The following is a 13,962-nucleotide window of genomic DNA, read 5'->3' on the forward strand; positions in this document are numbered from 1 at the left end:
TAATGACACTGCTAATACACACAGGATCTTCCCCCTACCTTCTTGTGCAATGCTCTCTCTAGTCTGTCAGCTCCTGTGCCCAGCATTGTCTTCTCACTACCTGCTGCTACCCAGTCTGTGCAGCTGAAGGGGTTAAGAATCCTAGGAGAGAGCAGGCAGTTAAGGGGGGAGTGGCCAGCACAGTGACCTCTCGTTTACAGGCTTGTAAGCTAACTTTATCAGAGCAGGGAGAGAAGCTGACATCACAGGTCATGTGACACTCAGTGAAATCTGAGAAACCAGCCACGGGAGATAAAGTGAGTGAATTGGAAAGTTTTTATATTTGCCTAGTTAGGAACATAGAAAGAACACAAAAATATCTCGGATAACCCCTTTAAGGTGAAAAATGGCCTGCTCCAGGTTTAGATTCACAGATTCAGGATGTAGAGACATGTCTATTTATTGGAATGCATTCAAATCTCTGGATGAGTTATTAGAAACGAAGGTACAAATAAGTTGCAGATCGATTCTGTGCGAGTCACCCTATGTGTGGCAACACTAGAGAGGAACAGATGTGCAGCGCACTATGAGGCCAGTAGCATTCCGCCCCTATGGCGTCAATGGGGGTTATAGCACTGATATACTGTGAGACCCAGTCATCTGGACTGCCTCAGTAACAGTACCGTTTAGTTACAGGCACATCTCTCATATCTATCTCACATCCTTACTATGAAGTATTAACACAATTATTTTACAGATCTGGACAGGAGAATTACAGGAGGAGCCATGCAGTTGTCATTTAATCAGCTGACGGTGGACTATTACCCATATCACAGGGAAGGTTTGTATGGTTACCCTCATTCCTGCAGTGAATATTATAGTGATTACATGACATTTCTTGAAAATATGACTTACAAGCATACATAAAAATAGAGCTAGACATCCATGGAATATGATAGGTGCTGGATTATGAGATGGCGAGCAGTGCCTTCACTTTTTCAGAAGATAGTTTCATCTATAAGCCCTAATATAATGTCCCCTTATATTTACTTTCCCCCAATTGTAAATCGTGATAAATAGTGATGAAAATGAGATGAGTGTCTGTCGGACCATGCGGTGCTCCGTTCCGGACATATTCATGTGTGACTCTTACCTTCCCAGGAGACAGCTGCAGCCACTGGATGTATTACTGCGATGCCACAAAGACAAGATGTTCTTGGGCCCAGGAGCTGCTTCAGGAGTTTAAGTGTAATGCAGATATGTTGAAACAAGCGGTAAAAGATCATGTTTCTGGGTCTCCTTCAAAATCCATGCCCAACATATCCCATCAGTATGGACACCCAGGTGAGATATACTGGGCACATGTTTTGTTTACTGAAAGGGGTTGTCCTACGTATTTGAGAATCTCCCCAATGTGATAAAAGATCAGATATTTTCCTCTTAATCTCCCACCATTCCCTTACTTCCGGTGTTTACATGCTGCGGCGGTGACACTGCCTTTATAAGGCTACTTTCATACCTGCGTTCGGTGCGGATCTGCACCGATAATGCAAACGTTTATATCCGTTCAGAACGGATCTGTTTGCATTATTCTTTTTTAAAAAAAAGTCTAAGTCAAAACGGATCCATTTTCTATTGCACCATATTGTGTCAGTGAAAACGGATCCGTCCCCATTGACTTACATTGTAAGTCAGGACGGATCCGTTTGGCTCCGCATCGCCAGGCGGACACCAAAACGCTGCAAACAGCGTTTTGGTGTCTGCCTCCAGAGCGGAATGGAGGCTGAACAGAGGCAAACTGATGCATTCTGAACGGATCCTTATCCATTCAGAATGCATTGGGGCTGAACTGATCCATTTTGGGCCGCTTGTAAGAGCCTTGAAACGGATCTCACAGGCGGACCCAGAAACGGCAGTGTGAAAGTAGCCTTAAGTGCGTGACTACTGCAGCCAGTTAGTGGTCTCATGCCATATAGTATAGATGGCTAACCTCCAACACTTCAACTGTGGTGAAACTACGACTCCCACCATGCTCCATTCATTTCTATGGAGTTCTGAGAACAGCCAAGCAAGAGGATATCTTGGGAGTCGTAGTTTAACCACAGCTGGAGTGCCGGAGGTTAGCCATCACAGCGGAATATACTGCTGAGGCCAATGAATGGCTACAGCAGTCACATGCTATATACGGATACGTCACCATTGCAGCCTGTAAACATAGACCAGAAAGCAGCACTGGAACCAGGGGGGTAATTAAAGGGGTTATTCAATATCATAAACTGCCCCCCCCCCCCCCCCATGTGCCGGGCCCCTCACAGAGAATATACTTACCCTGCTCCCTTCGCCACTCCTAGTCCCCGCACTGCCGCTGCTGCTTCTCAGTGGCGAGTATCCAGTGTTTCATTGTATGATCAGATTTATTGGCAATGGGCAAGGGTTTCTCCACTAGCCTCTTTTGTTAGAAGCCTTCATAAAAATCATCACAGAGGCCCAGATTGACTAATGTGTCTACACCTAAAATCTGTCTAAAAAGTGAAGCAAATTGGCACTTTTTGGTGTAGCTAGGGTTTGTACACTTTATTTTTCAACCTGCTTGAAAGGGGCTTCATTGGAATGGTGGTGATTCACATGGAAGAGGGCAGACCCAGGGTGCATAGTTTATGCCCAAATTGTCCCACAATTCTGGCATAAAATTCTGTTTCAAAGCCTACTGATAGTTGGTATAGAATTAGACAAAAGTGTCTAGTCATGCTTCAGATATACCGATAAACTGGTGCAGGTCTAGATATCCTGTCTATGCTTATGTCATTGACTGCTTTAGTAAATCTGGACCACTGTGTCCAGGGGAGCACCCAGGAATTTTGTTTAGGGGGGGTCCGAAAGGCAAAAAAATGCGGCATGTGTAGTGCGCTGTGCTAATTGAATTTTTCAAAGCCCCCTTTATATTTAAAAATGCAGGGAAAGGGTGTAGTGTGTTGCGCTGATTCTTTTACTTGGCGATTGTAAAGGCCCTGTAGGAAAACAACAATGCGACCCCGCCCATTATTAAAAGCCCCTCCTACATATAATAGGCCACTCCCAACAAACACTGTACAGCTGACATTATATAGTTGCGGCCTGTCTCTACACATCATACGGAGAGAGGGAGAGACCTGTCCTGGCTGCACTGCCTGCTTATACAACAAGCTACAGCCAGGAAGCTCCTCCGCTCTCCTCCCTCCCCTGATCCTGCTCAAGGCCTGTGGTTCCCCCCACCATCTGCCACCCGCCCGTGGCCTGCTGCCCCCCTTGACCGTCCTCACCTAGCTCTGTATCCTCCTTCTGCAAATGGCAGGGGGAGGAGCCGGAGCATCTCCTCTCCTACATAGCGCCCCCTACCTCTTACATCCAGTGATGTCACCTTTGTTGTAGACGTTCTCTTTCCTCATCTTCTCCATTCAGACCAGATCGCCATGATGATTTTTCAGCCATCTCCCATCTCTGCAGAGATTAACAAACAGACATTAGTTTCCCACATTTCCATCATCTTCACATCTTCTGAACACCCTTTCCTGCCACCCCCAATACTGTGCCCGCTGTGCCCCCAATACTATACTGCAGAAACAGTCCCCCTGGAAATACTACTACCACACAGATAGTGCCCCCCTCAACAATTATTGGCACACAGTGCTCTAAAAAAATAACTGCGCCCAGACACTAATAGTATAAAGATAATGTCCCCCAAAAATTATTGTGCTAAGCTGATACTGTGGCAGGGTGCCCCCCAAAATAACAGGGCTCCCCAAAATAGAAATAATTCTCTGCCAGAGCACACTTAGTAGTAATAACGCCCCTATAGTGCCCATACTAGTAATCATGTTCCTCATAGCCCCCCAGTATTAGCAAAGCTCCGCATAATACCCCCTAGTACTAATAATTCTCCCTACAATATGACAGTACATGAAATACCCCCGCTTAGTGCCCGCTGTTGAGCTAATGTCCCCATAATGTATGCCAGTATAAAATACCCCTATATAGTGCCCCAGTAAATGCCCTCCTAGTGCTCTTCTCCCCCTTCCCCATAGTGTCCCCCATAATATGCCAGTAAAAAATGCCCCTTCTAAGTGCCACCATATGCCCCAATAGTGCTCCACTCCCCCATAGTGCCGCTCTCCCCTATAGTGCCTACCATAATGTGCCAGTAAAAAAATGCCCCCTTAGTGACACTAGATGCCATAATGCCCCCATAATGTGCCAATAAGAATAAAGGACCCTTTAGAGCCCCCACTTCCCCTTAGTGCCCCCAAATAATGCCCCTATAGTTCCACCAGATGCCTCATAGTGCCATTCTCCCCTATAGTGCCCCCATAATATGTCAATAAAAAAAGCCCCTTTAGACCCCCAGATGCCCCCATAGTGCTCCTCTCCCCCATGGTGCCGCCCCATAAAGTTCCACCATATGCCCCAATAGTGCTCCACTCCTCCATAGTGCCGCCCTCCCCTATAGTGCCTCCCATAATGTGCCAGTAAAAAATGCCCCCTTAGTGCCACCAGATGCCATAATGCCCCCATGTGCCAATAAGAAAAAAAGGCCCCTTTAGTACCCCCACTTCCCCATAGTGCCCCCAAATAATCCCCCTATAGTGCCACCAGATGCCCCATAGTGCCGTTCTCCCCTATAGTGCCCCCCATAATGTGTCAAAAAAAGCCCCTTTAGAGCCCCCATAGTGCTCCTCTCCCCCATGGTGCCCCCCAAATAATGCCCCTATAGTGCCACCAGATGCCCCATAGTGCCGTTCTCCCCTATAGTGCCCCCCATAATGTGTAAAAAAAAAAAAGCCCCTTTAGAGCCCCCATAGTGCTCCTCTCCCCCATGGTCCCCCCCCCCCCATAATGTGCCAGTAAGAAGTGCCACCTAAAAAAAAAAAAAGTACCACCAGATGCCCCATAGTGCCGTTCTCCCCTTTAGTGCCCCCATAGTGCCAGCTCCCCCCCCTCCAAAAAAAACAAAACAACAAAAATAAAATAAAAAATACACTGATACTTACCTCCATCAGCCGCGATGCGATGCAGGCTCTTCCGGCCTGTGTCCCTGCTGTGTGCTGCCCGGCTCAGGCGCGTGATGATGACGTCATCTCGCCTGAGCCGGCCTCTGATAGGCTGCAGGCATTAGTGCCTGCGGCCTATCAGAATAACAGGGGAGGGACACGCCTCTCCCTCCCCTGCCGCAGCACAGCACAGGCATCTGTATCGCTGTCCTAAGGACGGCGATACAGATGGATTAGATATGGAGATGAGCGCTTCCACAATGGAAGTGCTCATCTCCTAGTACTCCCAGTGCCCCCCTCCCCCCCCCCACTGCCGCCGCAATTACATCCAGGGCCGCGCCGCCTGTGGTGATCGGCGGTGCGACCCTGAAGGATTAAAAAAAAAAATAATTCGGTTGGTTGTTCTAGGGGGGTCCAGACTGTAGGTGCGCCACTGACTGTGTCCAATATACCTTCAGAACCACCAAGAGACACTCCTCCTTGTAGCTACTCTCCATTACAGCTATTACATTTTGGTATTAAAGGGGTTGTGCAGCCAGTAATATTGATGACCTATCCTCAGGATATGTCATCAATATCTGAACAGTGGGGTCTGACACCCTGCACCCCCGCTGATCAGCTGTTTGAAGAGGTTGTGGCACTCGTGCGAGAGCTACTTCCTTTTCAAGATTACACTGCGCGTCGTCTTGAAAGTCTTGACCGCACAGTGTAATTACAAGTTCTTGTTTCAGTCACTTGTATTTACACTGCACCGCCACCGCTGCAAGTGAGACGACGCTCCGTGTAATGTTGAAGAGAAAGCAGTGCTTGTATGAGCACTGCCTCCCGTTCAAACAGCTGATCGGCAGGGGTGCCAGGAGTTGAACCCCCACCGATCAGATATTGATGACCTATCCGGAGGTTAGGTCATCTATATTACTGGCTGCACAACCCAGGTAATTAGGAATTATCTACTAATTAATGTAACAGGCTATCTGGTAATTGTTCTTGTAAACCAGACTGCTCCATTAAGTTCAGCAATAACAAACCCAGAATGATAAAATGGTAACCAGGAGGGTCCGATTAAATGTTGGATCTTTGCACCTCCTCTACCAATTGGAGCTACATTCACAATTCAATTTCTATTGGAAACAGTCAACATATCTGTGGATGGATGTATCCCTATCAGTTTAGCTAAGCTCCTTTAATGGGACCAGAGCAAGACATTGAGCCAGCAAGGAATCCTGTACAATTTGAGCTCAGAAGGCTGTAGAATTGTGAGTTCAGCTCTGGAGTATAACACGGCCTGTAACTCAGGATTAGTCCTAATGCAGTGTACTCAGTTATTCCACATGTAGATTTAATTCCATATGTAAACTGCTTTAACCATCACGTCTAAAAGGGTGTGTGTGTATGGGGTGCCTATATCGGTATTTACAGCAGTTGTATGTTTTTTCAGGGTCTGAATCCAGCAGTAAAGCATCTTTTCTCACCGCAACGTTGGAGCAGCTTAAATCCAAACTAATGTCTAGCTGTTTTGTGGTTAGACTTGCTGATTTTAACATTTTTCAAGTGAGTGACATATTTCATTGCATTTTTATCCTGCTTTTATATTATACAACAGTGTTCTCCTGTTGTAATGATAGGCGGGGGTCCCAGAATTGCAGCCCACAGCATTTTAAAGGGGTTAACCCACAAAATGTATTACTATGTAATGAAAAGGAAAATATTACAGAAAAAAACAAAGGTAAAAACATCCTGCACGGTATGATATATAAATGTGCGGATATCACTGGCCATATTATTGAAGAAAATCACAGAAATAAGATAATAATGCACTTTGTCCATATATAATGCTTGCATCTACTTTACTAAGTCCTGACTCTGATGTGATAAAATCTGAGACACTTAGCCAATATATTTTGATGAAAACACATCTGTGCCCGCCTACCAAGCGCCAAAGTGGTCTCAGGTCAGGCAGGTCCTACGCTAAACCTACCTAAGTCATTGGGCTTCTATGTTCAGGAGCGCAGACGCCGCACATATGGTGTGCTGCTCCTAGTCACCTCCATGTGCATCAAGCAACCAATGGGAGGAGGAGCAAGCACACCCATATGTACCACCTAATCAAGGCGCTCTATTGGATAGGAAGGGCAAAAGTGCTACTCCCAAGATAAAACAGGTGCGCATTCACACTTGAAGGTGCCACTCCCTCAAGCAAATACTACATAGACAACCTGAGACCACCTTGGCGCAAATTTATATATCATACTGTGCAGTATGTTTTTACCTTAGTTTTTTCAGTGCTTTTTTTTTTTTGTCGGTGTAGTATTTGCTTGAGGGAGTGGCACCTTCAAGTGTGAATGCGCACCTATTTTATAGGTGGTACATATGGGTATGCTTGCTCCTCCTCCCATTGGTTGCTTGATGCACATAGAGGTGACTAGGAGCAGCACACCATATGTGCGGCGTCTGCGCTCATGAACATAGAAGCCCAATGGCTTAGGTAGGTTTAGCGTAGGACCCGCCTGACCTGAGACCACCTTGGCGCTTGGTAGGCGGGCTTAGATGTGTTTTGATCAAAATATATTGACTAAGTGTCTCAGATTTTATCACATCAGAGTGAGGACTTTGTCCATATATAATGCTTGCATCTACTTTACTAAGTGCATTATTATCTTATTTCTGTGGTTTTCTTCAATAATATGGCCAGGGACATCCGCACAATTTGTATATCATACCGTGCAGGATGTTTTTATCTTAGTTTTTTCTGTGATTTTTTTGTCTATGTTGTATTTGCTTGAGGGAGTGGCACCTTCAAGTGTGAATGCGCACCTATTTTATCTTGGGAGTAGCATTCCTCTGCACTTTTGCCCTTCCTATCCAATAGAGCGCCTTGATTAGGTGGTACTTATAGGGTGCTGGCTCCTCCTCCCATTTCTGTGATTTTCTTCTGTAATGAAAAGGGAATTTCAAATGAAGTATTAATGCAATTTACATGCAATAAAAATATAGCTTTTTATGTACATCACATTTTCCTCTCTGATAGCATCCCCTGCCGTCTATTCTTCTGGTCCACCTTCTCTTCTTTTCAATGAAGGACTGATATGCTCAATAGTTGCTTCCCTTCTCCTCCCCTCTTTGTGACTACTTTGTAACTATTCACTTACATAGAAATATATATATCTCTATCTAGACAGTGCAGAAGTAAATTGTGGCGTCATAGACTCTTGTTCAGGCCATTTTACTTCTTAAAATGATGTTGCTGCTGCCTGAAACAACCAAAGCAAAGCTCCGTACATCAAGGAACTTTGTTATTGGTCGGCTTGAATGGGTTGCCTATCATTGAGCATGCTGCTCTGTAATGAGGGGGAAGAGTCCGGCAGCGGCACACGATCCTTACCGGATGGCGCCTGGTGGGGTAAGGGGTCTTGGTGGGCAGTTAGCTTTAGCGGGGGTCAAAACTCTGAGACCCCCGCTAATCTCTATAATGCGGAGTCTGAAGCCTCAGCCGAACGCTGCTTCTCCTCCTTGCCGAGTGTGGTACTGAAGATGGCTTCAGTAGAAAGTCTATGGGACAGTCTTCACTACTGCACTCAACAGTGAGGGGAAGCAGCGATCGGCTCAGGCTTCAGACTCCTGGTTATACTGTTCAGCAGGAGTGTAAAAAAACTGCTTTTGAGTTTTTCAGCCCCTGGGTGGGTGTGGGGGGGGGGGGGGGAAAGCATGCTGTGTTTTTTTTCTGTCTAAGGCCACATTTACACAGCCGTTGCCCATATTGCGGCCCACAAACAGCAGGTCCACAATATACGGGCACCAGCCGTGTGCTCATCGCTTGAATAGGTCCACATTCCGGAAGCCAAACTGATGCATTCTGAGCGGATCCTTATCCATTCAGAATGCATTAGGGCAAAACTGATCCGTTTTGGACCGCTTGTGAGAGCCCTGAATGGATCTCACAAACGGAAACCAAAATGCCAGTGTGAAAGTAGCCTAAATCATACAGAATCCAAAAGAAGTCCTTGCACATATGCTTACAGCAGCGCGCCAAAAATATTAAAAAAATAAAAATATGTATACACACGCACACGCACACGCACGTGGCTTATTACCACTCCATGCAACCGCTGCGCTGTACAGAGTGGTATCAGGGCACCCACAGACCTCTAATAATTCGGCCGGCTTGGCGTGAATACACAGCAGGTTATTATAGCTACAGTAAGTGATAAAGTACAGCCCAATATGGCAGATCCTCCCTGTACTTTATCACTTGGCTTTCATAACCTGCTGTGTATTTACTTCAGATCCCTCTCAGGGGCGTATTAACCCCATGCTGGAGGGAGGGGAGCAATGTTATTCACATGCGACTGTATGTTGGAGGAGCTGATGGGAGGAGGTGATTATTTACATGGGACTGGTATGTTCGAGAAGGTGATGGTAGGAGGTGGTTATTTACATGGGACTGTATGTTGGAGAAGCTAATGGGAGGGGGTGGTTATTTACATGGGACTGTATGTTCGAGAAGGGGATGGTATTGGTAGGAGGTGATTATTTACATGGGACTGTATGTTGGAGAAGCTGACGGGAGGAGTGGTTATTTACATGGGATTGTATGTTGGAGAAGCTAATGTTGGAGAAGCTAATGGGAGGTGGTGGTTATTTACATGGGACTGTATGTTGGAGAAGCTGATGGGTGGGCACATTCACACCGCACCTATATATTTCTGTTGTTCTGCAGTTTTAAATGAACAGACCAATGAAAATAATGGAGTGCTGGATCGGGCACGTAACTGACAGGAACAGAGCGGAGTAGACTCCACTGACCATAATGGAGTCTGTTCAGTTTCTGTTCACGATCTTGTCTTTTTATCAAAGTCCTACATACAAGGCTTTTTTTGTCAGATCTTTTTGACAGACTCTGCGACTGAGGGGACCAATGGAGCCTCTAATGCAGATGTGAGCAAGTGCAAGTCTATGTATTATGTATTTGAATTACCGCAAATTTTGTACTCCTTCTTGGCTAAAAAATACTCCTCAAAAATGGGAAGAGGAGTATTTTTACCCTTCCGGAAAAAATTTAGTGCGACCTCTGTCTGGGGCTATATTTGAGGGACTATTTTCTATGCAAGAGAGAACCTGGTTAACAAGAGCTGGTTGCATTGCATCCTGGGTGATGCAGGTGCTGCCCACTCACACAAAGGAAAAAAAGTCATCCAGATATGTGAATAAAAAAAGAGTTATAAATTTGTGGTATAACCCCGTTAAAATATATTATCACTTGCTGTCATTTTTTGTTTTTGCGGGTTCATCTTTTACTCTCTGCCTTCCAAAAGCCATAAATGTATTTGTCTTTTCACATAACCCTGTGAGTTGTTTTTTTTTAGGACAAGTTGAAATTTCTAATGGCACCACGTAATATTCTATATTATGTAGGGGAAACTGGAAAAATGTAAAACGTATTAATGGGATAGTATTGAAAAAGAAACTGCAATTCCATCATTGTTTTACAGTTTTTGTTTTTTTTTAATGGTGTTCAGTATGCAATAAAAATGACACATTACCTTTTATTCTGCGGGTCAGTATGGTTACAATAATGCCAAATGTGTCTAAAAAAAATATATTTTGAAATGCCATATTCTGACATTGATATTTTTAAACTTCCACCTATAGAGCTGTGTTGGGGCTAATTTTTTGCATTGCGAGCTGTAATTTTTATTGATAACATTTTGGGGTATGTATGACTTTTTGACCCTTTTTTATAAAAATGTTTTGGGGGGCTGACTCCTTTTATCATTGTCCAGATATTTTATAGTTTGGTCATTTTCAGATCTGGTGATACCATTGAGGTTTATTTATTTTATTTTTTTATTTATGAAATGTGGAAAAGGGGGATTTTAAATGATAAGTTTTAAGAACTATTTTCAATCCTGCTAGGGAGCTTGAAAATAAGAACTTTGGATTGCTTATATCATAGACTGCAATAAAATAGTATTGCAGTCTATGGCAAATTGGCGATAGCATTGTGTTCCTATTAAGCCCTGCCTGAGTCAGACCTGGGCCCTTTCACACAGCGGTCATTGGAGGAAGCCATTGACCACAGCACTGAAAAGTTAAATGTCCGATCCCAGACACTGTACCCCGGTGTCTGCTGTATAAAATAGCAGTCACCTGCTGACTATGGCGCTGGCTCAGGATCAGGAAGGGATTAACTATTAAGTAGAGGTTCTTATTCTCTACTTTAGGGGTTAATGAGGACTATGTCTATTTTAGTTATTACTTGTATTATGCACAAAATATCTCTGGAGCATCCTTCCTTAGAAATCTGCTATTCCTCTGTTATTCTTCTTGGAAATGTATGAATAACTTGACAGCCGAGTGTTGGCAAATAATAGAAGCTTCAGTAGCGTTGCCTCCAGATGTAATGTCATTTGGCCACAGCATAGAAATGTTTCTCACAGAATGGCCACCTATAAAACGTAACCTCAATTATACTGCTATTAAAAGGACAGTGCTGTGATTCAGTATCACTCGTGCGCTCACTACATAGATTGCAATACTGTAACTGAAATACTTCTTACAATGATGGGTAAACCCCACAGTCACACACTGATTCCAATGATATATTCTCCTATATATCCATTAAATTACACAAATTGAAATATTGTCTAATTCACAAATCCTGACTCGTGGAGTCATCCCCAGTTTATCCGGGACCAAAAAAACACGTTCAGACCATGCTCTTTCAGATAGTTGGGGTACATGATGTAGTTGGGCTACATAATATTGTCTCCAGTTGGCAGTTGCACCCTTAAGACAATATATAACGTATCTATAGCCACTTCATATAATAAACAATAAGAGCTCCTCCATGGGCCCAAGGAACGATGTATGTGCTGGATGATGGGTCCTATGCCCTGTGGTATGAGCCTGGTATTGCTCCTGTGGTTCCATAGAACCTATCATGTACCCCAGGTGTCTCGAGTTTATCCTGGTGGCGACCCCCCAGTGAAGTGATTGGATCTTTAAGATCAATAATATTTAAAAAAATTATCTTGTTTTTATAAAATTTTATGTTCTACCTAGTGTTTTATCTATTGTCTTAACGCACCTTATTTCACCTTAGGGCTCTTTCACACCTATTCCACTCAGTCTGTGGGTGTCACTATCCTATAGTATATTTGCATTTCATCTGTTATCTCTGAGATTGGCGCTCATTTCCCCACTTTTACTGCCAAAGGTGTGATACTTATGGTGGGTCCCTTCCCCTTGTTATCCACCTTGTTGCTGATTTTCTGTTGCAAATTTGTGGTGTTTAGCCTCGCTTACACCAGAGCAGCCTTCTCTGTCTTACCACTTGCATCCGTTCTAATTCCTTTTCCTCACGGTCCTGTTGGCGCCCCTATTTCTTCAAGGACAATACAGTCCTGTGAAGCCCCTGGATAACCACCTTGTTTTTTTCCACGTGACTACCATGTACCCCAACTACCTGAGTGAGCATGGTTTGAATGTCATTTTTTAGTCCCCTGCGTAGGACTCCACAGAGAAATGGGTCGGGAAAGCGATTTGTATTTCAATTTATCTAATATAATAATTTTAATGGTAGGTATGTTAGATTTTTTTTTTTACTTTCCTGTTTCTTTCAGATTAGTGCTATAGGAGGAATTTGTCAGAGTCTCAGGTGACCCTCCCCCCCTCTGCAACGCACAAATACGTTTTTCAGGATTCTGTATTAGCCCTGAGACGTAAGCATTTATGTCTAATGTAAAATCTATAGATGCAATTTTCCATTCCATATCATATCTGCCTCAAAGCATTCATCCTCCTCCAAGAATGAAATTCATTGCAGATGGGATTTATGGATGGCTGGACTGTGAGAACAGAGACCCCAGAGGAAACCTGTGTACTCAGAATAAGCATACAGCAATTGAAGAGCCTGAGTGATCCTTTTTAATGGCCTTTATTCTTCTGTTTTTTAAAGATTTAAAATGCTAACATAAGTATATTGACTTTGAAGAGTGTGTCTAGCCCCACTAATGCCTGCAGTCAGTAGGGATGTAAAGCGCCCCAAGCATACTGCCATGCATGGGCGTCTGCAGACATTTTTCCAGGGGCGGGAGGGGCATAATTTTATTGACACCCATGCTATGAAGGGGGGGGGGGGAGGGGGCATATTCATTATCACAAAGTATAATAACGCATGAGCTGTGCAACGCGATGGAAAAGCTTAAATGTATATTATAAGTGCCAGGAATACAAAGTTGTGTCCCTGGTTCTATCACTCCCTCTCCCTCCTTGCCCCCTGATATATAATAAAATGGTACTTTTATTCCAGTCTGCAGTCCCAGTGTGCAGCGCTGCCCTACGAGGAGTGGTCAGTGGATGTATTCCTAGGCAGTAATGGAAACACTGGATTTTCTCTGAAAACACAGGGTTTACTGCAAAAAGCTTGAAGGGGCTGATCATACTCACCAGAACTAATATAATAAGCTGTAGTTGTTCTGGACCTGGTGACTATAGTGCGCCTTTAATGTAAACATTATTCAATGCACCACATTAGTCATACACCTATGATCAAGGCACTATAACCGGAAAAAAAACGTAGAAACTGCAGGGGCAATACTGCCTGGTATATGGACAGCAGAGATGGCATCCTCTGGGCAGTACTGTCCATGGTCATCCTTCACCAGCACCCTGACTGCCACCTGCTTGCCCTGGCTCTCATGGCACTTCACTGCCTGCTGCTTGGCTATCAGTGACTCACCCCACACCTAACACTCGGGGTCAGGAAGTGACTCAGTAGTCACACTGTGACACTGACCGTCACTCACTGATAGCCAAGCAGGTGGCAGTCAGGGTGCTTGTGAAGGATGAATTGACCATAGACAGTACTGCCCAGAGGATGCCATATCTGCTGTCCATATAATACCAGACAGTATTGCCCCTTCATATACCGCCTGGTCACCCCACACCTAACACTCAG

General features: G+C 44.4%; 1 protein-coding gene across 2 annotated transcripts in view; it reads left to right on the forward strand.

Moving 5' to 3' along the window:
- The window catches only part of UHRF1BP1L (UHRF1 binding protein 1 like), a 151,585-nt gene that overhangs the window by 91,722 nt on the left and 45,901 nt on the right, over nt 1–13,962 (forward strand). For both annotated transcript variants that reach the window (XM_040439651.1, XM_040439660.1), the window contains exons 9-11: nt 737–820; nt 1,141–1,323; nt 6,442–6,554. In XM_040439651.1, the coding sequence (XP_040295585.1) occupies nt 737–820; nt 1,141–1,323; nt 6,442–6,554 (380 nt within the window). The remainder of the gene's footprint in view (nt 1–736; nt 821–1,140; nt 1,324–6,441; nt 6,555–13,962) is intronic.

This window comes from Bufo bufo, chromosome 1, assembly GCF_905171765.1.
Source record: "Bufo bufo chromosome 1, aBufBuf1.1, whole genome shotgun sequence".
Lineage (NCBI taxonomy): Eukaryota > Metazoa > Chordata > Amphibia > Anura > Bufonidae > Bufo > Bufo bufo.